General features: G+C 38.0%; 1 protein-coding gene across 1 annotated transcript; it reads right to left on the bottom strand.

Moving 5' to 3' along the window:
- Positions 1–1,158: 1,158 nt before the first annotated feature.
- On the bottom strand, positions 1,159–25,657 carry LOC124838823 (serine carboxypeptidase-like). Its single transcript, XM_088095947.1, has 9 exons — positions 25,316–25,657; positions 22,171–22,339; positions 12,219–12,338; positions 7,716–7,859; positions 7,465–7,618; positions 4,156–4,244; positions 3,588–3,846; positions 3,296–3,429; positions 1,159–1,568 (listed from the first exon to the last, which is right to left on the bottom strand). The coding sequence occupies exons 1-9, from the start codon at positions 25,621–25,623 to the stop codon at positions 1,440–1,442; spliced, it is 1,506 nt and encodes a 501-aa protein (XP_087952073.1). The 5' UTR covers positions 25,624–25,657; the 3' UTR covers positions 1,159–1,439.

The following is a 25,657-nucleotide window of genomic DNA, read 5'->3' as shown; positions in this document are numbered from 1 at the left end:
ATATGTAGTAAGTAAGTTGGAATTAGCATTGTACAACATTGCCTATCCATACAACACTTCAAGCATTTTAGATTACAACAAAACCTTGTAAGCCACCCCAAATTGGTCTAGAGAGCAAGTGGTGACTCTCGTACTGCCTGTAGAAGCCATAAGTTGAAGGTCATGTTTGTAGGATACTGAAGTGAGGCAATAGGTGCAAAGGTGCTTAGGTTGAAACTGAATGGATCTTTGTTTGTACATGAAAACATGAGTAAGACTACAAAGAGAACATATTTTTCCATTTTGTTTTAAATGTGCTAAATAATCTCCGTATTTGTATTTTTAATTTTTTTTTCTTTTGTTTGCAAATGAATTAAAGCATTCCAAGTACTTCTTTTATTCAATTAATTCTTTATTACAGATAGAAAAAAGAAATTTTTTACTGTACACTTTTATTTTTATTCTCATATACTTATTTAAATTTTCAAAATAAATACATGATTTTAAATATAAAGAAATATAATTGTAAAGAAGAACCATTATTGGGTGAGTGAAATATAAAAGAAAATGTACTGCGGTATAAAGAAAAAATATACTCCCCTGAATCAATAAGTTAGAATCTAAACGTTGAGAATGTATTATAAATACGATTCCAAAATAAAAACAAAGAGAGAATATATTTTTATGTACAAAATGCAAGACCAATGATACAACTCAAAGCTTAAAGATAACAAATATATGAGTGACATAGGACGTAGAAAGCTAAAGGACAATAAAAAATAATTCATAGTAGTATTTAGTTTGTTGTAATTAATTAATTGCAATTGATGATGTTTTGGATTTGTAAAATATAGATATGAAAGAAACAGAAGACATATAATTGTTTAATGTAGAAACTGGTTAAGGAGAAAGTGTAACATTTAGGTAGGCTAATGTTCTTTATTTATTACGTTTTTATGCATCTTTTACTTTATATCAAGATAGTTTATTAACTCAAACCGGATATAAGATTGGATTAAGCCAGAAATATTACAGCTTGATAAAAAAAAAGAAACAGGTTACATCTTTGGGTGAATACTGCTCCTATTTTCAGGTGTTTGTCTAAGTAAATAGTTTCCACTACCAGATTTTCATAGCTCAAAAGTGAAACTCAAGTATACCATAGTTCAAGGCAATAACTGAATGAGAAATAAGAAATATATTTCACATTTACGCATATGAATCTGCTGTATGAAACAAAAATAAGCATGTAAAGCAACAAATTTGGAAATCCTTTAGACTATTAGTTTTAGTCCACGATAGAAACTTACAGTACAATATCATTTAGAAATTGTCCGAGTTTGGGAGATGTACAACATTCCGCAAACTAGCTATTTTGGTCTCTCCCACTTCACTGCATTTTTTTCTCATTTATGTTATATTTCCTTTTGCAAGACTAATTAATTAAGTAATAAAAGAGATCACATTTCAGCAACCAAATTTTCCTTTTGAGCTCGAGATTCAGAAAGGCTTCCATTAGTCCACTTCTTCAGCATCTCTAATGCAGCCTTGGGCTGGTCCATTGGAACCATGTGACCCGCATCATGGACCTGTTTTGGTCACAGAAGATTTTGAACTGAATAAACATTTTCACTGATCACGTGCAGAGTCAAAAAGGAATTTGATAAATAAATGGTGTATTTAACTTGTTAAGTTTGGTGTTAGCACTGCACAAGCACGAATTTAAATTTGAACATAGCAGTTCGATTAACCCGCACAAAATGGTTATTCATTAGTGTAAATCAATCGCCCTTAATTTCAACATGTCCGAATAATTAACATTGAAAGCACTAGTTAACTTTTCAACCTTTATCACCTTTAATTTGTGTATAAAGTTAAAATTGGGGTAAATAGCACACAGCTAGTATCGTATATCTTAAAAGTTTTGGGGTATCTCACACACAAGACAATGTTAAAGAAGGTAATCTATACTTTCCTGCTTATGTAGAGTATGGCCTATTCAAGATGGTATTGATAGTTTTTGTTTGATATATTATCTTTATCTTTTATCTTTAGTTAGTTTGTTATTATTTTTTATTTATATTTTGAGCTTAACTCATTTCTTCTATTATAAATAAATGACCCTATGTGTATATTTAACACAAGGAGATTAATCTATACATAGTTTTCACTATATTCAACATGGTATCTAAAGCTTAAAGTTCTTTTGAAGAAACTTTTTTTTTTTGCCTTTGTCACTACAACAATGCCATCTCCCGCTATCGACAACACCGTTGTCTACTATCATCATCTACCGCCATTGTCTACCACTATCACTATTGGAGATCCAGTTTCGACCGATGATCACACAGTTTTTATCGTCTCAGTCAGGTGACCACCTTGCTGTCACTAACGCCTTCATTGGAGCTCTTACGCACTCTCAGCGCCTTTTGAAGTTGTGGATATGTTCCTTTTCCATCGTGCGTGTGGCATGTCTCGTCTCCTCTTAGGCAGCGATTTAGAGCATCGAAGTCACTCTTTTTCCTCTTTCAAGTTCATAATGCATGGTCACACATTCCATCTCCTCTCAGGCAAAGCTATTAAGAGCATCAAGGTCGTTCTTTTTCCTTTTTCAGGTGCCTTGATTAGAAAATCTCGAACTTTTAAGGTTTCTCTCTCCTGTCCATCCATGGCTTCTTCCGCTGCCGTCTTTTCTGACTTCCCTTAGTCACCATTGTATTTGACCTGTCTATATATGTTTTTTCTTCCATGGTAAAGATGATTTTTGTTAGTTTATTTATAGTCGTGGTGGTTCTTCAACAATGACATCTTTATCCACCAGATGTCAACAATACATTCCTCAATGGTGATTTCAAGAAGAGATTTACATGAAGCAACCTCTTAGATTTGTTGTTCTAGGGAGTCTTTTGTGTTGATATTTCGTTTTCTAAGTCATTTTCGCAAACCATTAACAATTTGGTGTCACTTGAGTACAAAAGCAAATATTTTCACTAAATCTTTATAGATTATATTAGTAACAAGCTTGATACATATGATTCATATGCACTAACTTAAGGAGATTGTTAGTTATATTATCTTTATCTTTTTTTTTAGCTAGTTTGTTATTATTTTTTATTTGTATTTTAGGCTTAGTCTATATTTCTTCTATTATAAATAGAGGACCTTATATATATATATATATATATATATATATATATATATAATATTATATATATTCAACACAAAGAAGATTAATTCATATATATTTTTCACCATATTCGAAAGTTTCATAGTGCAAGTGTTAATAAGTTTATGTGGGTAAGAAAGAAAAGAATACCTTAAGGAAACTCAGAGGTCCATAACTCTTCAATAATCCGGCTTCTGACCCATCAACAACGAAAGGAACTTCAAGTGAGCTTGTAAATTCATTCTTACCAGACCATTCCAGGGCGTGAACCCATCTTGAATTACCTACTCATTGCCAAGAAAAGGACCATTAATTCATTCATTGCAAGGTATAATAAATATGAATATTTAATTTCTCAATAGATCTTAAAATTCATTACAAGGTGTCCATCACTCAATTCGAAGTCCATCTTTTCTTTATCTTGACAAGAGTAAATACGTACCAAGCCAGTTGCAGATTAGATCATATTCCCCGGCATAAATAAGTAAATTGATTCCATCCTCAAGAAGGGCAGGAATACCAACTTCAAGATTCCTCATCCAGTCCACCAACATGGCCATATAAACTTCAGTGCTACACGAAACAAAATGAATTTTCCCAACCCCCAGTGAGTCCCGAACAGATTTTTGGTTCAGGAACTTCTCCATGTTTGAAAAATCATAGCAAAGGCTCCCCTCACACTTTTTTCTGATGTCATAGTACTGCAGCGTAAGTATATTTAGTTGCCGGTGACAGTAATGAATATACTGACACATTGCTTCAAGATCCAAATGACCATAAATATAAGGATGAGTTTCTTTCTGATATGTTAGTAGCATAAATGACTTTTTTTTAACATATTTCATGAAATTCCACAACTAAGAAACAATTAAGGTGTTTATACAAAAGATCTTTTGCTTGGAAAATGGTTAATTATCTGCTTGCCTACTTGTAGAGAGGGGAATAAATCAATTTAACTAAACGTGACAAAGTCAGCTGTCAACCAACACCAGAAAAGTTTCTTTACTCACATTTGTGTCTCCGGCATGCAACATGATGTCACTGAATATGAGATTGCAAGCTACGTATGCAGCCACGCAGGAAGTTTTTCCGTTAGTGCCTGAAAGGATAAAACAAATATTATAGAGTTAACAGGCAAACCAGAAGGCTCCAAAGAAGTGAAAGCACTGTTTTTCAGTGAAAATCAGGCAGTGATCTTGACTTTTACTTCCTGTGAGAATGATTACTTGATCAGAACAATAGCTACCTTACATGATCGCTAGAAATAACTGTTAGAAGTGGACTTGAGGCCTAACTCATCCCCACAAAACCGGCTTGTAAGGTGAGGTCTGCACCCACTTATATACTTTAATTTGGCCTTATCTCTAGTCGATGTGGGACTTCCAACACACCCCCCTCACGCCGAGGTATATACATCTCGAGCGTGAGATTAGACATTAATGGGTGGTCCAATAGCGGCCCGATAATGGGTGGAACAATATGCCCAACAAACAACCAATAATGCTAGGATAGGCTCTAACCATAGCTCTGATACCATGTTAGAAAGTGGGTTTTAAGCCTAACTCAACCCCACAAAACCGGCTTTTAGGGTGAGGTTTGCACCTCACTTATATATTATAAATTGGCCTTATCTCTAGTCGATGTGGGACTTCCAACACACCCCCTTCACGCCGAGGTATAGACATCTCGTGCGTGATAGTAGAAATTGGGTGGTCCAATAGCGGCCCGATTGCGGGTGGAATAGAAGAATAGAATGCCCACTTAGAACTCGCTAGGATAGGCACTAACCATGGCTCTGATATCATATTAGAAAGTGGGTTTTCTGTTGAATATAGTGAAAAACTATATATTAGATTGATCTCCCTTGTGTTAAATACACATAGGGTTCTCTATTTATAATACAAGAAATATGGGCTAAGCCCAAAATACAAATGAGAAATAATAACAAACTAACTAAAAGATAAAAGATATAATATATCTAACACTCCCCCTCAAGCTGGAGCATACAACTTGTATGAACTAAGCTTGGAATAGATGAACTCAGTGTTGAACTAGATGATTTGTCTTCAAGAGTGTGAGGCAAACATAGATGGACTAACAGCAGCTTGTGAAACTTCAACTTCAAAAGTGGATGAAGGAGAGCCGTGTGGACAATGATAAATTGCAAGGACTGATTCCCAATCAATGATGGAAGAGTGACGGGATCAACAGTGGTAGCTGAAAGCTAAAAGCTACAAAACTGCAGGGACTACACTAAATCCTCATCAATGATGGATGGGTGACGGGATCAACAGTAGTAGCTGAAATCTACAAAACTGCAGGGACTACACCCACATATATGTGACTTGCAGTGTCTTGGAAACATACTCCCCCTCAGTGTGAACGGCGGAAATGTGGAATATCACAGTTGCTGGACCACTAAAACAAAACAAAATATTAAGCTACAATGCTGAAACAAAGACATCAAAGATCCAAAGATACGTTGGAGGTCCAAAATTCTTTGCTGGACAACTCCCAAGTGCCGTGTATCACAAGAAGATCGGGCTAAACTCTAGCCCAAGAAGAACTGACGCAGTTGCGTCTGTCTGAGGCGGTAGCGACTGTAGCGGATAGCGGCAGTTGACTGCTATAAAACTGTAGGGACTAAATTGCCATCACTGACGGATGGGGCCTGTAGTGGCTGGAAGCGACAAAACTACAGGGACTGCCATCACTAACTGACGAGGTGATGGGGGCCTACAGTGGTTGGAAGCATACGGTGCCTGGACAACGGCAAACGGCGCCTGGACAGCGGCAAACGGCGCCTGGACAGCGGCAAACGGCGCCTGGACAGCGGCAAACGGCGCCTGGACAGCGGCAAACGGCGCCTGGACAGCGGCAAACGGCGCCTGGACAGCGGCAACGGCGCGGGACAGCGGCAAACGGCGCGCGGGAAAGAGTCAGACGCCGGCACCGGTGGGGTTGGTCGTCGCGTGAAGTGGCGAACCGGATCCAGTGGTCGCCGGACGGAACTGTGACGGTGGCCGGCGACAAGGCGGCGGCGGACTGGCCGGAAAGAAGCGCTGCGTGGCGGCGCGTGACTGAGAGGTGGCTCTCGAAACTGGCGTGGTTGGCCGTCGCTCGAAGAGACGGTCCAGATCCGCAGGTCACCCGTCGAATCTGTGACGGTGGCCGGCGGCGGCAGCGGCGGTGACGGTGGCCGGAGTTAGCAGTGACGGCAGCGGAAAGTGGCGGCGACAGCAGTGGCACACTGGGTCTGGACTGGTGCTGACTGTGGCACAGATTTAAGAAGAAAAATGGACTGCCCACTGAGATTTTAGGGACTGCCGACGGCCATGGCGGCCGGCCGCCGGCAGATAGCAGAGACCACCAGAAGAGGATCAGAGAACTTGCTCTGATACCATGTTGAATATAGTGAAAAACTATATATTAGATTGATCTCCCTTGTGTTAAATACACACATAGGGTTCTCTATTTATAATACAAGAAATATGGGCTAAGCCCAAAATACAAATGAGAAATAATAACAAACTAACTAAAAGATAAAAGATATAATATATCTAACAATAACCAAACTTGTAATCTTACTATACACTTCCATACCTAGAGTTGTCCGTGGATTTCATAAGACTTCAAAATAATTCACAAATACCAAATTGTTAGTAAAGTTTACGATAATTATATATTAAAAAATAATAGTTTGTGTACAAGGAATATGGGTTTTGATGCATAATATAGAAAAATGGGACTTCTAACTGATAGACCTTCCAATTTATATTTTGAAATATTAGATATTTTAAAAAAAATACTGTTTCTACTTTCTACAAATAATTATCGTAACTGCCCCCAACTCTCAGCTACTATCAGTACCCCCGCTGAAAATCAGCCGTAATAAGGTTATTCTATTCCATTCAATAGAAATGTTGTAAACTCCTCTCTTCTACGTCTTTTGGTCTTAATCGAGAAAATATGCTTCCCCACCAAAATCACTATAATTTACGCACTTTTAAAAGTTTAGATTGTCTACTAAACGTTATCATTGGATATAAATCCAGGTCATGCAGATGTCATGAGCAAAAGGTCAACTCAGGTTGAATGTTAAATGGAACTTTTATAAAAAAAAAAAGTGATATGTTGTCCATTATTTCAAATACGGTTTAATACTGGAAATGATTTGTAGGAGCATAAAAAATCAATCCAACAAATTCAAGCATTCGGTAGCTGGACTCTTCAACCCATCATAGCCCTCATTACACACATTCCAACGTGACAAGAAATGTAACATCTGTAAAAAGGTAAAAAGCCAAAATGTATATTACCACATAGTTTTATAGCCAATTCACAGGCTGGAACCAGTACTTTGTTAAGGCGGTTTCGTGTAGCCTTCTTAATGATTCCCATTTCGAATGCATAATCTGGGTAGGCTTTATACTGAATTGCAGGGTTAGTAAGTCCATCACCAATGGCAAATCCCTGTTCAAACAATAATAGTAAGATAAGAAATTATTCATTCCTTCAATGAAATTCTGTCAGAGAAAGTTAGATTGGTTTATCACGTGATGTTACAAACCTTCAGGTTTATATGAATTCCTTCTTTAGCTTTGTTGCCCCGATGGACCCGTGTTGCAAAAGCAGGAATGTAGTGTCCAGCATATGATTCACCTGTAATAAAGAAGTCATTTCTTGCATATTGAGGATGCTCTGCAAAGAAGGCCTGAGGGAAAAAGAAATTAACTGTTAATACAGTTTTTTAATCTAACATCAGTTTTACTATGTCTGTACATATATATCACTCTTACTTCCCTGCACTGTGATACACACACGTGTGTGCAGATATAAACCTGCTCTAAATTTTAGGCATGACATCCAAAATTCTTTCGTTATTTGGGTAATCTGTTCTTAAATTTTCTCTCCAACTAAATTTGTTTCACGTGTTAGCCATGATGTGTAAAATCAAATTTTAGCATTTTGAAAGCCCTCATACGGATTAGATGGCTTAGAATTCTTCAGAAGGTTTGAGGCTTGAGTATCAATGAAACAAGAGTGTGGATTAGCTGCATGGTCAAATTGACTATTTTTAATACAGTATGGACAATCCTTATTCTGACAGCCAAAATCCTATTTCTCAAGGGCTGGGTCAGTATAGAGGCTCCCACTTAAATGATCATGAAGAGACTTCATTAAGCACGGTACACAGATTGAGACAAGATGCTAAATATGGTAGTGATGATGACAAAACCAAAGATGGGGCATGGTTGATGGGAACATCTAATCTAAATCTATTACGGATGCTTGATAACTTCTCACTTTCTTTCGCCTGTGCCTTGATTGTTTTACTTCACATGACTTTTTGGCATATGCATAATTCAAAACACAAGTGACAAATATCATAGAGGAATAAGGCTAAAGAAATCTAAGGCAAGAACAATCCCCTGCTTACATGATACTCTGGTGATAGGAAATAATTTTAACCGTACAATTGATCAGATTAACCCTGCTAACATCTAATGCTTTAACTAGATACACTCTTCTCAAACACATGCTGATGTACATTAACTTAACCTTTTGTGACACAGAAATCTTATAGGCTTTATTGCACGCTCATCAATTTAAGTTATATGATTTTGTTTATAAAATGTCATACTCAAGTTTTTCACACAAGAGGCGGCTCATTTTAACTTTTTTTGTCACGAGGTGATACTTTATAGTGGTGCTTGGCAAATGCTCCACACCAAAGATATTGTGAACTATGAGTAATGACTTCAAAATAGAGAACATATCACAAACAATGAAATTGAAGAACAAGATAGGAAACTTGTCAGAAAATACAAAGAACAAATGTAGTAAGTCAGGAAACTGGTAGAGGCCATCATGACCAACAAGGCTTCCAAAACGCACTTTCTCTAACAGCAACTTCAAAAGAAATCCTTGTAGCACTAATGTAAGAAAGAAATCTTGATATAAAGACATTTAGGATTACAACTTCCATAATGATATTTTGGCCATTGATAGTGGGTTGACATTGAGGCACCAGTGGCAAATCATTTCCAACAGATTTTTTTTTCTACACTAATATAGGCTCTAACGTACATAATATCACTAATGTTATTCCTGAGTTATTGACAGAAATGGATAATCATTTTCTTACAGAGCAGCCTACTTTAATTTAAGTTACACAAGCTGTTTTCAACATTTCCTCTTACAGTGCTCTTGGTTCAAATGGTTTTTCTGGTGTTTTTTTATCAAACTTGTGGGATATCATTCTTCTTGATCAATTCAATTCAGTTTTGCAGATTTTTGGAGATTAATGGATGCTTCCTAGTTACCACTATAATCACATTATTTTAATTCCAAAGACTATTTCTAAGATTTTAACGGACAGATTAGCTTTGGTTGTAGGCAAACTTGTCTCTCCTTTCATTCCTGGTAAGAGCATCATTGACTGCATCGGCACAACCTCAGAAGCTATAAACCTTTCAGACAAGAAGTGGCCTTCTGCAAACATAGCAATCAAAATTGATATCAGAAAAGCTTTTCACACCCCCATTGATTGGAATTTCCTCATTTCTGTTTTGAAAGCAAATGTTTCAATGATATCTTTTGATATTGGATTCTTCTAATTCTAAAATCAGATAAACTTTCAGGGTTGATAAATGGCAGGCCAAGTGGGTACTTCCCATGCTCTACAAGTGTGGGACAAGGAAATTTGGATGGAAGCCAGGAGTCTATTAACGAGAATCGAAGGAGGAGAAGGGAGAGCTCGGAGGAGAAACTAGATGAAGACCGAGGAGACGGCCAACCTAATTGGGTAGAAGGGGTAGAACTACCCACTTTCGAAGGGTTTGATCGTTGGGGTGGATCTCTAAGACAAAGAAATTCTTCGAGTCGCAAGGTGTGGCAGAGGAGGAAAAGGTGCGCCTAGCCGACATTAGTATGGAGGGTAGCGTTGGCTACTGGTTCAGAGCCTGGAAGGAGAAAGCCAAGAATCATTCTTGGGAAGGTCTGAAGGGAGCAGTAGTGGTGCGATTTGGAGAACGGAACAAGGGTACAATCTTCAAAAGGTTGGTGGCCAGTAAGCAATCGGGGACCGCGGAAGAATACGACCAAGATCCGAACGTGAGAGGACGACCGAAACCGAATAGGAGAGGACTGTCGGATCCGAACGTGCGAGGACTGTCAGATCCAAACGAGAGAGAATTGTCGGACCCGAACGGAAGAAGACTATAGGACCCGAACGAGAGAGGACGGCCGGATCCAAACGTGAAAGGACTGTTGGAACCAAACGGGAGAGGACGAACCCGAACGGGAGAGGATAGACGGACCCGAACGGAAGAGGACGGTCGGAGCCAAACGGGCGAGGAGGGCTGGATCATGGGGAGAGAAGCGTGATGGAAGGAAGAATGAAGGCTTTGGAGGGAACGGTGGATGGAAGAATCAATGCCCCAGAGAGAAGGATGGATTCTGTGAAGAGTGGGCCAGCAAATAGAAAAGGGAGCTTGCAGTTCTTGATACACCTACAAAGGGGAGAGAGTTGTTTGAAGTATGGAAAGACCTCGAAGACCATTTTCTCAAGGCCTACAATTCTGGAAAAAAGGTGTCCAGAATGCTGGAAGCTAATAGGATCCAGGAAGAAGGGGAGTCATTGGAGGAGGAATTGCCATCACCCAAGCCTTCAGACCTGAATTGGAGGGCTATAGCTAGTGGGTTCCCTTCATATGATAACACGAGGATGAAGAGGAGCCATGACATCAATCTTCCCGTTTCCAACCTTGAGGACAAGGTTGTTCTACAGCGGGGTGTAATGATAGGATATAAGGTAATAGATAATGCTAGGGGTTGGAAGGTATACGAGAAAAGAAGAAAGTATATGAGAGAAGAAGAAGGACACTGAACGGTGGAAGGCGGGGAGAGATCGAGCCGAAAGGTGGAAGACGGTGAGGGCGAAGAAGAAGGGCACCGAATGGTGGAAAGCAGGGAGATGTCAAGCCGAACGATGGAAGGCGGTAAGGAATCGAGCCGAACAACTGAAGGTGGTGAGGGTTCGATGCCGAACACTGAAAAAAGATGAAGAAATGGAGTCGATCGATACGCCTAACTGTTGTAGCAGTTAGGATGGGCCGGAAATAATTATAATAAATAGAGCTATATCATAGGGAAATATTCGGTATAAGATAATTATAGTAAATAGAGCTATATTCTACGGAAATATTCAATATAAAATAAGTATAGTAAATAGAGCTATATTATAGGGAAATATTCAGTATAAGATATTTATAGTAAATAGAGCCATATTCTAGGAAAATATTTAATATAAATAGAGCTAGATTATATTGTGAGGGGTATGTTTTTTATTAGAGTTTGTTGACAGGCGGTTACAGTCCTATGAGGGAGGCTATCCTCCCAATTATCCTTGTTTACTTTTGTTTATTCAGAGAATTTTATTACCATTAATAAGAAAAATTCATTCTTTTATTATCTTTTCTGCCTACGGTGATCGTGATTAATTAGGTTTCAAACTCAAGAACATAACAACATCACTACTAATAAGACGGTTGTTGAAGCCAGGGAAAAGCTATGTTTGGGTTATCAAGAGGGTGGTGTTTGATTGTGATCAACAACAGAAATAAACGAAGATTACATGGTTAATCTTTGATGTGAATACATCAAGAAAGACATGGATTGGTCCAAAATTCTTGCAGCTAGAGTTCTTTGGAAAAATGATTCTATGGTAACTTTTTGTTATTTCTTCTGTATGGGAAAATATAAAGAAAAATTATTCTCAAATAAAGGAAAACAATGTTTGGCAATTTGGTAATGACAGATTGGTTAATTTTTGGTCTGACCCATGGTTCACAGATTCTCTTGCGATTATGATGAGTATTGACAGAAGTATACATAATATGCTGATGACAATTAGTTATATCAGGTGTATATTTTAAAATAAGAGAAGGAAGTGTAATTTTAGTATCTCTTAATGAAATGAATTATAATTTACTCAAATAAAAACGTAATAAGTGAACCTTATACGAAAATTACATAACTAATATTCCTATTCCGCAGCAAACACATGTACCTGAATAAAGTCATACAGGTCATTGCTGACACCATCTTCATCATGACGAATGTCGCGCAAATCAGTACTATAGCTAAAGCCAGTTCCAGTTGGTTGGTCAACATACAAAAGGTTTGATGCCTACAAGATTACCAATAAACTTAATGTCAGAAAAAACTGTTTCTAATATTGTTCATAGAGGAGCAATTGCTCTTATATCAATAAAAAGGCATAATAGCTGAAAATCTCAATATATGATGGATATAACGCATCCCTACAATTCAGGATCAATAATCATGTACAATAAACAAAAAATATACAGTCATCCATTAAAAAGAGAATGCAATTAAATCTCTTAATTATGTAATTAAAATTGTACAGGGAAATATTATCTGCAGCATGAATAATGGGATTCTGACACTTTACTTCCCATAAAAAAATTTTACATGAAACGTAGCCTGCAGAAGCAGTATAAGGTTATGACAACTGGGTATCATGTTTGCTTTTATCCTCATCAAGACATTATCACTGAAGACAACTCTATACGTGAAAACATATTGAAAAACCATATTTTCTTACAGGTATAAATTTAAAAAACAAGCAAATTAAATTGGTTTGGTTCAGTATGACAGTTGAATCCTTAAGAGATCATAAGAGATCATAATGTACAAAAATAAAACCTTAACAATTATTCAATAGTCACTTCAAAGAAAGAGCTCCAATTATGACCATTAAAAAGACATCAAATAACAGCATACCAATGAGTGATTTTGTTACGATCTAAGGTAGGGGTAATAATAAGGGTTGGAAAGTATATGAGCAGAGAGAATATTTAGTATAAGTTAATTAGAGTAAATAAATATATATTTAGGAAAATATTCAATATAAGATATTTATAATTAAGGATATATGCTAGGATAATATACGGAGAGATATTTATATTAAATATAGGGATATTTATATTAAATATTAAATATTAAATATAAGGATATTTATATTAAATGCAGATATATTCTAGAGGAATATTTAATAAGAGTTGGGCGGGAAATAATTAATATAAATAAGGTTAGAGTCCAGGGTTAAAGACAGGCTTTTGATTATTGAGTTTTGTGACAGACATTATTGTCTTGTGAGGGAGGTTATGCTCCCAAAGTAATTGAAGGAGGTTATGCTCCCAATTATTGTTTACCCTTGTTTATTCAGATATTACCATCAATAAAAGAGATTCATTCATCCATTGTTATTAGTTTATTGTTCTATTACGTGTGTGAGAGTGTGAAAGGGTGTATTTGGCTAGTTTACGTACTCAGGTACGTAACAGATTTCAATAACGAACTTGATGTTATTTGATCAAGTGATCTCATTGTCTGTAAATGACAAATCTATTATAATAACAATTCACTAGTTTAATAAAACATAGTAGATCATTTCAAATTGTTTTTAAAAATTATATCCCAGCTGTTATCTAGGCTCTAAATCATGATTGTCTAATGAAGAAAACAGAAGATCGTTTAGAAGAAAACGTCTAGAAGTGTTTAGTTAGACCATCTATTGTTTACCACCCATATTAGATGATGTTTTGTCTTAATAGTTTTATGATATCCTTAAGTTCTATATACAGAGACTTGTTACTCTTTGGAGTACATGGTGTTCATACGTACTATGTTTATAGAACCTTTTGTTATGATACAATTGGTTCCTTTCACTCTTGTTCTTGTGTGTTCTTGTTATTATTAAGTGAACCTAACAATTGGTGCATCTATGAGGAACAAGAGGAAGTAAGTTAAGAACAGCAAGGTGTTAGACAATTAAAAGTGTATGTGAGGAGGAATAAAAGAAGAGAGAGTTAGTGGCGGGTAGAGGGGAAATCAGTTAGAGGAGAGAGGGTGAGTTTGTTAGAAGAGTGAGAGAGTATAAATAACAAATAGTTTGTGAGAGGTAGATTATTGAGGATTTTGGAATTAAGACTGGACCTCTTGGCCAGTGGAGGAAGGGAGGCTTCCTTGGGGGAGAGTGAGATACCTGTATTCATCTTTTCTTATCATTACAGAGGAAATATCAATACATATACATACATATTCCTTATACTGTTGAGTGTGTGAGTATTATTTGCTGCTGTTTGGTTCCTTGCATAAAGGAATCTAACAGATTTGGTCCGACCTGCCGGATCATTTCGGAGGGAAGAGGAGTGCGCGTGATCAGAGAAGAATGGAGGGGCGAATGGTGGCTGTGGAGTCGACGATGGAGGAGTTGAAGGCAGAAATGCGAGCAATGACTCTCGAGTTTCGACGAGCCCTCGGAAGACGTTCTGGAACCCGTGATAGGAGTTCTGAGGGGAGTCGAAATTCCGTCCAGGGTGATCGAGAACGAAGGTCGACAGAGAGCTCTGATGAAGAATCGGAGGAGGACCGGAACGACGTACAACGCAGTTGGATGAAGCGAGTTGAGCTTCCAACTTTTGAAGGTACTGATCCAACGGGATGGATAGCGAAGGCTGAGAAATTTTTTGACATACAAGGAGTGACGGAGAAAGAGAAGATGAAGTTAGTGTATATATGCATGGACGGAAGCGCTAACTACTGGTTCCGCTTCTGGCGGAAGAAAACCCGACATCCAACATGGAAGGCGTTCACGGAGGCGTTGACGAGGAGGTTCGGCGGATTAATTAGGGGAACCGTCTTTGAGAAGTTGGCCGCGGTGCGACAGAGAGGGGGCGTCGATGAGTATATCCAGGAGTTCGAGGTACTCGTGGCGCAGGCGACCGGAGTAACCGAAGACCAATTGCTGGGATATTTTTTCGCGGGTTTGCAGGAGGGATTACGAAATGCTGTGAGACCGCATGACCCACGCGATTTGTTGACGGCAATGGAGAGAGCTAGGGACATCGAACAAGTGGGATGGACGTCGCGAGGAAGTAGTGGAGTGGGAGGAAGAAGCGGAGCGACGTGGGGAAGATATTCCGCGAGTTCAGGGACGGTGGCGACGACAGAAACTTTTCGCGGACCGTCAGAGGGATCGGTGAATGGCGGCGGAGGGCAAGGAATGAAGAAGGACGTTAGTGCGAATACTGTGGCTTCGAAGGCTGGTAACAGTGGAGGAGGAACCGCGGGACGAGGCATTCGGACCCTGCCTTATCAAGAATACATGAAACGGCGAGAAGAAGGACGTTGTTTCCACTGCGGCGGACCTTACAGTCCAGGTCATCGTTGCGCTGAACGGAGCATGCGGGTGATGATCTTGGCAGAGGAGGATGAAGATGAAGAAGCGAAGGCAAGTGTCGAAGTAGAACAGAAGACTATGGAGTTGTCGGGATTGTCCGCGGGTGGCCTCTCGCAATCGAACACGATGAAGCTGCAAGGTTGGGTGCAGGGGAAGAAAGTTCTGGTGCTTATTGACAGTGGAGCTACCCATAGTTTTATATCCACCCGATTGGTGGAAGCACTGGGTCTGGAGTGCACCGACACACGCCCTTATAAAGTATGTTTAGGGGATGGACAAAGGAAAGAAACCAGCGGGTATTGCACAGGAGTCTCGGTGTTATTAGAAAACTTAGAAGTTAGAGATAAGTTATATCTCTTTGAATTAGGCGGTGTGGACATAATATTGGGAATGACCTGGTTATCCTCCCTAGGAGAAATCAAAGTAGATTGGGGACAGCTCATCATGAAGGTGGCGCATGGAGGAAGAGAAGTGGAGGTAAAGGGGGATCCATCATTGACACGTAGGGTAGTGACTCCTGAAGCTCTTATAAAAGAAAAAGGGATTGAAATGCTGTCTTTAGTATGGAGCTTAAGCCAAACAGAATTGGTGGATGAGAAGACGGAAGAGAGTGGCTTAATGCAAGAGGAGGAGGTAGAGCTGGAACAAATTCTGAATGCTTTTGAAGGGGTATTCCGAGACCCCCAAGGCCTCCCACCCGAGAGGAGAGTGGATCACAGAATCCCTTTAAAAGAGGGTAGTGAGCCCGTCAATGTGCGGCCATACAGGTACCCTCATGGAATGAAGGATGAGATAGAGCGTCAGGTGGAAGAGATGTTGAATTTGGGCATTATCAGGCCCAGTAACAGTCCCTACTCTAGTCCTGTAATATTGGTGAAAAAGAAGGATGGAAGTTGGAGGTTTTGTGTGGATTATAGGGCATTGAACAGAGTAACAGTGGCTGATAAATATCCCATTCCAGTCATTGAGGAGCTGCTGGATGAACTTCAAGGTGCGTCATATTTTTCTAAAATTGATTTAAAGGTTGGGTATCATCAAATAAGAATGAAGAGGGAAGACATTCCAAAAACTGCTTTTCGGACACATCAAGGGCATTATGAATTCCTTGTGATGCCCTTTGGATTAACAAATGCACCAGCCACATTCCAGGACATGATGAATTCAGTTTTAAGGCCGCTATTGAGGAGGTTCGTGTTAGTATTTTTTGACGATATACTTATCTATAGCAAGACTTGGGAGGAGCATTCTCAACACCTCACTCAAGTCTTAAAAGTCTTGGCTGGACATGAACTTTTTGCAAACAAAAAAAAAGTGTGAATTTGGGAGAAGACAAGTGAGATATTTGGGGCACAAGATATCGGCAGCAGGGGTGGAGATGGACAGGGAGAAGGTGGCAGCTGTCTTGGAATGGCCAGAACCCAGAAACATCAAGGAGTTAAGAGGGTTCCTTGGGTTAACTGGGTATTATCGCAGGTTCATTAGAGATTATGGGAAAATGGCTAAACCCCTTACTGAATTGTTGAAAAAAGGAATGTTTAAATGGTCTAAAGAGGGGGCCATGGCACTGCAGAAGCTTAAAGAGGCAGTGACTACAGCTCCAGTGTTGATTCTCCCTGATTTTGAGCAACCCTTTGTTGTAGAATGTGATGCTTCGGGTACAGGTGTTGGAGCTGTTTTGTCCCAGAAAAACAGACCCATAGCCTTCTTTAGTAAGGCGTTATCTGACTCTTCCTTAACCAAGTCCATTTATGAGAAGGAATTAATGGCACTTGTGCTTGCTATACAACATTGGAGGTCGTATCTATTGGGTCAGAAGTTTGTTGTCTTTACTGACCAGAAGAGTTTGCGTTATTTACTGGAACAACGCATTACAACTCAAAGTCAACAAAATTGGCTAGCTAAACTTTTGGGGTACGAATTTGAAATCAAATATAGGACAGGTGCTTCCAATCATGTGGCGGATGGGTTATCCAGAAAAGGCATGGAGGAGGAAGAAACAGATAAGATGCTACGGATGATATCACGACCATATTGGCTTGAATTTCAAGAGATCATGGAGGAGGTGGAAAAAGATGAGAGTTTGCAGAAAGTGTTGGAGGACTTAAGGGTAGACCCTAACTCTCATCTAGCTTATACGTTGGAGCATGGAAGATTACATTACAAGGGGAGACTTGTCTTATCAGCAAAATCTGTTTGGATCCCTCGCTTGTTGGCTGAATTCCATAGTAGTGTCACGGGAGGGCATTCTGGGGTTTACAGAACCTATAGAAGGGTGGCCCAATCTTTGCATTGGATAGGAATGAAGAAAACTGTTACAGATTTTGTGGCTGCATGTCTAGTATGCCAACAACATAAATACTTGGCAGCTTCTCCCCAAGGATTGTTGCAACCTTTACCAATACCCAAAGCCATTTGGGAGGAGATTAGTATGGATTTTATTGTAAAATTACCCAAATCTCATGGGTTTGATACTATATTGGTGGTGGTGGACAGACTTAGCAAATATGGTCATTTCATCCCAGTCAAACACCCTTATACAGCCAGATCCATCGCTGCATTGTTGGTGAAGGAAGTGATTCGGCTTCACGGGATACCCATGACCATTGTAAGTGATCGCGACTCAACATTCATGAGTGTTTTTTGGCAGGAGATTTTCCGCCTGCAGGGAACTCAGCTGAACATGAGTACTGCTTATCATCCAGAGTCAGATGGCCAAACGGAGGTGCTGAATAGGGTGCTGGGAACTTATTTGCGTTGTTTTAGTTCTGAACAACCAAAAAATTGGAGTACAGTCTTGCCTTGGGCGGAATATTGGTACAATACTACTTACCAAGGAGCTTCAAAATGCACACCTTTTGAAACTGTGTATGGAAGACCCCCTCCAACTCTCACACGTTTCATTCCTGGAGAAACAGTGGTGGAAGCCGTTGCACAAGACTTACAAACAAGAGATGAGGCTTTGACACAACTTAAATATCATCTGGCCAGAGCTCAAGATCAGATGACCCACTATGCCAACAGGAAGAGAATGGACACCAAGATCAAGGAGGGAGATTGGGTATTCTTGAAAATCCGGCCTCATAGACAAACTTTTGTGGCCACACGCTTACACCCAAAACTTTCTGCACGGTATTATGGACCATTTTTGGTGGAGAAACAATTAGGACCAGTTGTTTTTCGCTTGCAGTTACCTACAACATCAAGAATCCACCCTGTTTTTCATGTTTCCCAATTGAAGCTAGCTATAGGGGATCATTCGGTGGAAGGGCATCTTCCCACTGAATTGCAGGTTGACAGCCCTATGTACACACCTCTAAAGGTATTAGAGCGCAGGAACCAGCCGCAACAAGGAGAGGAAATTCCCCAAGTTCTAATACAATGGCAAGAAGGGGGGTTGGATGGAGCTACTTGGGAAGAGGAACAATACATTCGACAGCAGTTCCCTGATTTCAACCTTGAGGACAAGGTTGATCTTGGGGAGGAGGGTAATGTTAGACAATTAAAAGTGTATGTGAGGAGGAATAAAAGAAGAGAGAGTTAGTGGCGGGTAGAGGGGAAATCAGTTAGAGGAGAGAGGGTGAGTTTGTTAGAAGAGTGAGAGAGTATAAATAACAAATAGTTTGAGAGAGGTAGATTATTGAGGATTTTGGAATTCAGACTGGACCTCTTGGCCAATGGAGGAAGGGAGGCTTCCTTGGGGGAGAGTGAGATACCTGTATTCATCTTTTCTTATCATTACAGAGGAAATATCAATACATATACATACATATTCCTTATACTGTTGAGTGTGTGAGTATTATTTGCTGCTGTTTGGTTCCTTGCATAAAGGAATCTAACACAAGGTTTGAAGACATGGCCACCAAGTGTGACATTGAGAAGTTTTTTTTGTGAGAATGACTTCAACTTATGGAGGAAAAAGATGGAAGTTGTCTTGGTAAAGCAAGGATGCATTGATGCGATAAAGGAGATGTACATCAATTTCTCACACTATAAGCAATGGAGAATCATCACCAAGGAAGAAAGACAAGACAAAAGAGGAGTTTGACTACATGCAGTTGAACAATAAAGCCAAATACACACTTATTTGTGCGTTATCAAAAAATGAATATGAGAAAGTTTACAAGTTGAAAACAATCAAGGAGATTTGGGACTATCTCAAGATAAACTACATTAGAAACTAGGATGGTCAACTAAGGAAAGTAGTCACCCTCACGTGTCAGTATGAGTATTCACCATGAAGGATGGTGAGTGTCAACATATTTGGAACATTGCAAGTTCTTGTGAACAAATTTGAAGCTTTAGAACAAAGCTTCTTCAAGGCATAAATCAAGCTGAAGTTGCTATACAACATGCCTAAGGTGCGCGAACCCAAAACCACGGTCATATAGGTGGTCGTGGCTTGAAGAAGCCCACATGGGATGAGCTCTTAGGAATCTTAAAAGTATATGAAATGCATCTCCAAGATCATAATCAAAAGGAGGCCACAATAGCATGACAAAGACCTCCAAGCAAGACCTGCTTCAAAGCAAACTCATAACAAATGCAAGGAAACTATGGTTTGAAATTTCTCGAGGAGGAGAGTGATACTTCTGTGGTGAGTCAGAAAACTCAAATAGTGAGGATATATCATGGATGTGAAGCAAGTTTAGGCAGTGCTCAAACAAACAGGCCAAGGCAACAAGAGATTTATAAAAATAGAAGAAGGTTGAAGATGATCAAGAGGTCATATGCTATGAATGCAGATAGCCATGGCACATTAAGACAGAGTGCCCCAAGCTCAAGAAATAAACCAAGATTCAAGAAAGTTGGAAATCCCACATCAACTAAAGATAAGTTCAGTTTATAGTATACAAATAAGAGCAATCCTCACCTTACAAGTGAGTTTTGTAAGGATGAGTTAAGTTTAAACTCATTTCTTAATATGGTATGAGTCTATCATAGCAAAATTAATTAGGTCTATCATGTCATCCACTATCAGGTTGTTGTTTGACCACCCACAAATATCCAATTCCATGCACAAGATGTCCATGCCTCAACATGAGATTCCACATTATCTATTTATCTAGAGTGTTGTATTTTTTATGTATTTTCTGTACTTTATTTTATTTATGTTTCAGGTGTCTTTATTTATTTTTATTTTTCTAGACTATTAATAATTATAGGCAGTTACACAAGTCTGAAGTGCTCCAAAACCTCTCTCAACTGTTACGTAACTTCCTCTTCCCTTTTATATGTTCTGCTATAGAACAAATTAGTGATGTACTTTTTCAGAGTAAAAATTATAATCTTGCACTTTTCAGCCATACAACTGGTTTCTCTCTTCTTTTATGATTCAGTTTTATCGTCATCATCAAACTTTATTACACATTAACTAGAAATAAGGTTAATTTATAGTATATAAGTGAGTACAATCCTTATTTTATAACCTAGTTTTGTCAGAATGAGAAGACTCAAACTCAAGATCAAATCTTTATTGTCTGATGAAGAAGATGTCACGTCTAGAATAGAATCTCACACAAGATGCTGAGAAAGTTAAAAGTTGAGAAAGAAAAATATCATGTTGTAAGCATGATATTTCAAAATTTACTAAGCTCCAAAGGTCAAAACCTTTTTGTTTTCAAACTTCAAGCATGTCACAAATAAAGCTGGTCTAAGCTATGACCGTAAAAGTAAGAAACAATTAAGAAAATTATTAAAGATTGCTTGCCATCATTGTAGTAAATTTGGACACGCCATTGTCGTATGTAAACATAATAGCCATTCAATTAAAACTGTTAGATGTTAAGATGTGTGTTTATGTTAATTGGGCTAAGCCCATTCTGTATTAAGGGTCTTGGCCCATATCTTACATTATAAATAAACTACCCTATGTGTATGCAAAATACACAAGGGAGATTTCTCCCAATCTTCTCCATTATTCACAAAAACTAAAAAGAAAAGACCCAAAAGGGCTTGGATATCAAAATAACGTTATCAAAGAATCAAATGCTAATTAGGAATTAAGACAAATGGATTTAGTCAACCTAGGCCCATCTAGGTAAAAGACTCATTAAAATACTACAAATACACTACGTTGCCAAGTATTGACAAGGTTTTATGGAGCATTTACTGCCTCACCCAAATTCCTTGCTGACTAGAGGGTTGAAATGTATTTGTATGCACCTTCCCCTCTTTCAAACAAGAAGAACAAGAATAATATTCCAAGGTAATCAAGATTGGATCTCACAAAAGAATTCAGAAAGGTAAGATGTGTTTGGTTCGGTCTTGTGGGGTCTATTCCATCTCAACAAGAACATTTACACGTATAAATAGTCACAAAAATATATTAATTTAAACTTGAATCCTAAGTCAATTGAGATTCCTAAATTTGATTGTAAAAGTCATTCTATGAGATCTTAATTTACCTTTAGTGGGTCTCCTCCTGTCACGTAACTTTCAAGACCTTCTTGTCATTTTTACATTAATTGAAGAATCTTATAAGACTCACATTAATTAATGTGTTATTTGGTTTTAAATAGTTTTCAAGATAAAAAAATCTTTTTTTCATTCTTATAACTCAAGATTTTAAATTTTGTCATGTCAACATACTCCAATAAGAAGGTTTTGAACTTATAACCCATGCAATGGAGCCTAAGGTGTGGGCAGCTGTCCCTCAAGAAGCAATATGAATTCATTCAAAATTAGATTTTAGATTGTTTCCATCACCTGCATACACACATGCACATATAACATTGATAAAGTGAATATCAAATACCTTGTCCCAACCATACTCGTTCCAAACAAGAGACAAGTCATCAGCAATTTTGAAAGGGCCATTTTCATAAAACAAAGCCAATTCACTGCTACACCCAGGTCCCCCTGTCAACCAAATAACGACAGGATCCTCCTTCCTGTTACGTGATTCAAAGAAGAAGTAGAACATCCTGCAGAACAAACCAAATGCAAGAAACAACTGACATAAATATACTGTTCATTGAAATCTATAATTGACCACACTATTAAAGCTCATGAAACAACTCGACAACATAACACAATAAATTTTTAAATGTACAAGGTTCGAAGGCTAGTTGGAATTTACCAAACCCATGCAATTATAATTGTCCCAAAGTTCAAGACTTTATATTTTAATTTTGCAATTTAAATACAATTTGACCCTAAAAGTAGCAACATGTGTTGCTTTGACCCAAGTAAGTGCACATCTATAGATAATGATCTTCAAAAGTGTCAACATGGTCCAAAGTTTACCCAAACAAGTTTTCAACTTACTAACAATTCCATACGTCAACAAAGTGACTTATATAGACAAAAACTCTCAAGGAGCAAACCAACACAAAGTTACCACTAGAGAGGACTAAATTGCATATTAGCTTACAATTTATAGTGAAAACAATGTACTCCATAGTAAGAAAACGATTTCACAAAAATAGACAATTCACCTCTACATAATAAAATAGAGTGACAATCTGTAGTGTTTTACTCTCTTCATCTTTAAGGCACCTAAAAATAACTCTCACCTCATTATAAGTTACTTTCAAAAAAAATTTCATTGTTTTCTCAAATTAAACTATTCATAACGAGTGAAGCACATAACATGTCCCTAAAAATTGAAGACACTAGTCGATTGGTCTTTGAAATTTCTCTCTTTGCCTTTAAGTCCCTAAAATAATATTTCCTTTAGGGAAATTAGTCCTATTGTCAGTGAGTCTGATAACAAAAGTCCAAATTAGCAACCAAGTGTCATGCTGACACTTTTCTCACTCGCAGTTAGCATTCAAGTCCCTAAATAAAATGATAATTAATAAGCAATTTAGTCCATGATATTTTATGTCATTGATAAAATTCAGTTTGTTATACACATGGTCACCCATGTCCTTCTACAATAAAGTGAGAAACGGATAACGTTGATTTTTACATGTTTTGGTGTGTTTGTTTTACTGAATAAAATTAATTCCTTGAAGTTTTTATCTTGTTTAATCCTTAAGTTTAGTATATTTTTGCAGTTTGTTGTGTTTTAGTTGTTTTGAGCTTATTTTACTTCTAATCTCTCTTTTAAGTGTGTTAAATAAGTGAGTAGGAAGAAGTATTTTTGGTGGAGGAAAATAAGCGAAAACTCAAGGAAGCATATTTTGATAAGAAAAAATGAATTTGGACAGTGGAAACGGGAGGTATCGCACTGGGCAATGGAAACTAGCATTGGGTTGTAGAAACTGGCATTGGGCGCCACCCACTCCTACATAGGTTGATGTCAAGTGCTACAGGCTTCTGCAAAGCCACTATTGGGCAGTGAAAAATGGCGTTGGGCGCCACCTAGTGCTATAGAACTAACGTTGGTGGCAATGGTTTAATAGAGAACCCTTGTTCGTGTTTTATCTTATTGCATCCAGCGGTATTGAGACGAAACTCAGCAGTCACAACACTAACATGTCAAAAATTGAGTACTTAATCATGCTTCTCGCGATGGTTTTGATTCATTCCTCATTTTACACAAATAGAATCACCCAAGATGCTTTGGAGAGGCTTTAGGAGGTTGTTTGGGGTGTTGAGAAGCTCTCCCTCTCCCCCTTGGGTTTCCTCCTTCATCCATGATGGTTTTCCCCCTTTTGAGGTTGAAGAGGAAGATGGGTTTTGATTTGAAGATGGAGACACGAATGGGAGGCTCAATTGGATTGTAGAGCAGATGCCAAGAACCTTGGGAGGGGGCTTACATCTTCTCTTTGATTTTCATTTCTTTCCCATCTCTTTGTTTTGTAAACCTTAAGTTCTCCACCATGGAAAGACTTGAAAAGAGAATGAATTTTATTATTATCATTCATGTCTATTACATTCTCATTACACCTATTTGTAACAATCTAATATTCCAAAAAAGGGAAATAAGAAAACAGTATACTGAAAAATAAACTAGAAGATTCTACAAATATTTTCTCCAATTAGAAAAATTCTACATATATTTTCTCTCTTCTCTCTTCTCTCTTTTCTTATCATTCTATGATCCAATTTATTTTTCTACTCTATTAATAGAGTAATTCTTTCTAGTTGTGAATCCTTGTAGATATTCAAGAACTTCCTCTTGTATCTTGGAAAAATTGTGCATATACAGTAAATAAATCCTTAAGGATAGAGATCTACTTTCCTAAAAAACTATGTAATTATTGTTTTCCCTCAGTTTTTCCAACAGATTCAATGCAACAGAAATTGGCGTTTTTAGGGTTTAAATTATATATTATCTCTTTAAATATTTTCTTTTTTGTTTGTTTTCCTAAAATTTTATATAGTTTTGGGAAAAAATTGTTAAATAATGTCTTAAAGTTACGAGTTAATGAGCCTCGTAAGTTAGTTCTAGTTCTATGAGCCTCGTAAGTTAGTATGCATTAGTTGAAAGACTAAAATTCATTGATATCATCAATTATATTTCTCAGATTTTATGAAATTAAACAAATTATTCCTGTTTTCATTGTACTATTTTTACATCAGATAGTACAATATAATATTTTTCAAAAAAAAACTAAACGAATTACCGTAATGTATAAGAAATATCATTTAATAGTTTTTAAACAATCAAGGAAGGAAGGAAGGATAGTTTATGAGCAAGAAGCATGGAGAATTTATGTAATAGGTTTACTCTTCAAGTTCTATTAAAATTAAACTATTTTTATTTACTAAAATTGACGAGTGCATAATTAAAAAAATTGTTGCTAAAATCTCTTAACAGTCAATTTCATCAGTTGAATCAAAATTAGAACCATGCTACTTTCATTTACAAGCATTTCCGAGTAACGGCACATATGGCAAAGTGTATAACTTAAAACAAGCAGAAGACAAAACGAAATAAGGGTATAACTAAGTGTAAGACAAACTCAGAAACTAAATTAAACATAAAATAGAGTCCACGAGAGGCGCACCTAGCGGCATGTGAATGCTCAATGGGGTAATAACCAGCATGGTGACCCAAATCCTCAACCGAAGGCTCGGAATCCGAAGCAACCAGGTTCGGGAACCTGAGGCGCTTCTCGACGATCTTGCGCGGTTGGAGCGAGGAATTAGCAACGGGAACGAAGTTGACGGCATCATCGGGGAACAGATTGAGGTCACTGATGAGCCTCTTCGCCAGCAGCGCCGCCTCATCGGATGCAGAGGCATAAGTTGATGGAGAAAAGAAGAGAAGAAGAAGAAGATGAGCGCAGAGGAAGATTACAGAAGACTGTCCCATTTTTCTGGAGCTACTAAACTGAGTGAACTCAGTG

The sequence above is a fragment of the Vigna umbellata genome, chromosome 8 (genome assembly GCF_029865625.1).
Source record: "Vigna umbellata cultivar VRB3 chromosome 8, Vumbellata_1.0, whole genome shotgun sequence".
Classification (NCBI taxonomy): domain Eukaryota; kingdom Viridiplantae; phylum Streptophyta; class Magnoliopsida; order Fabales; family Fabaceae; genus Vigna; species Vigna umbellata.
This window is presented reverse-complemented; position numbering and strand designations above follow the sequence as displayed.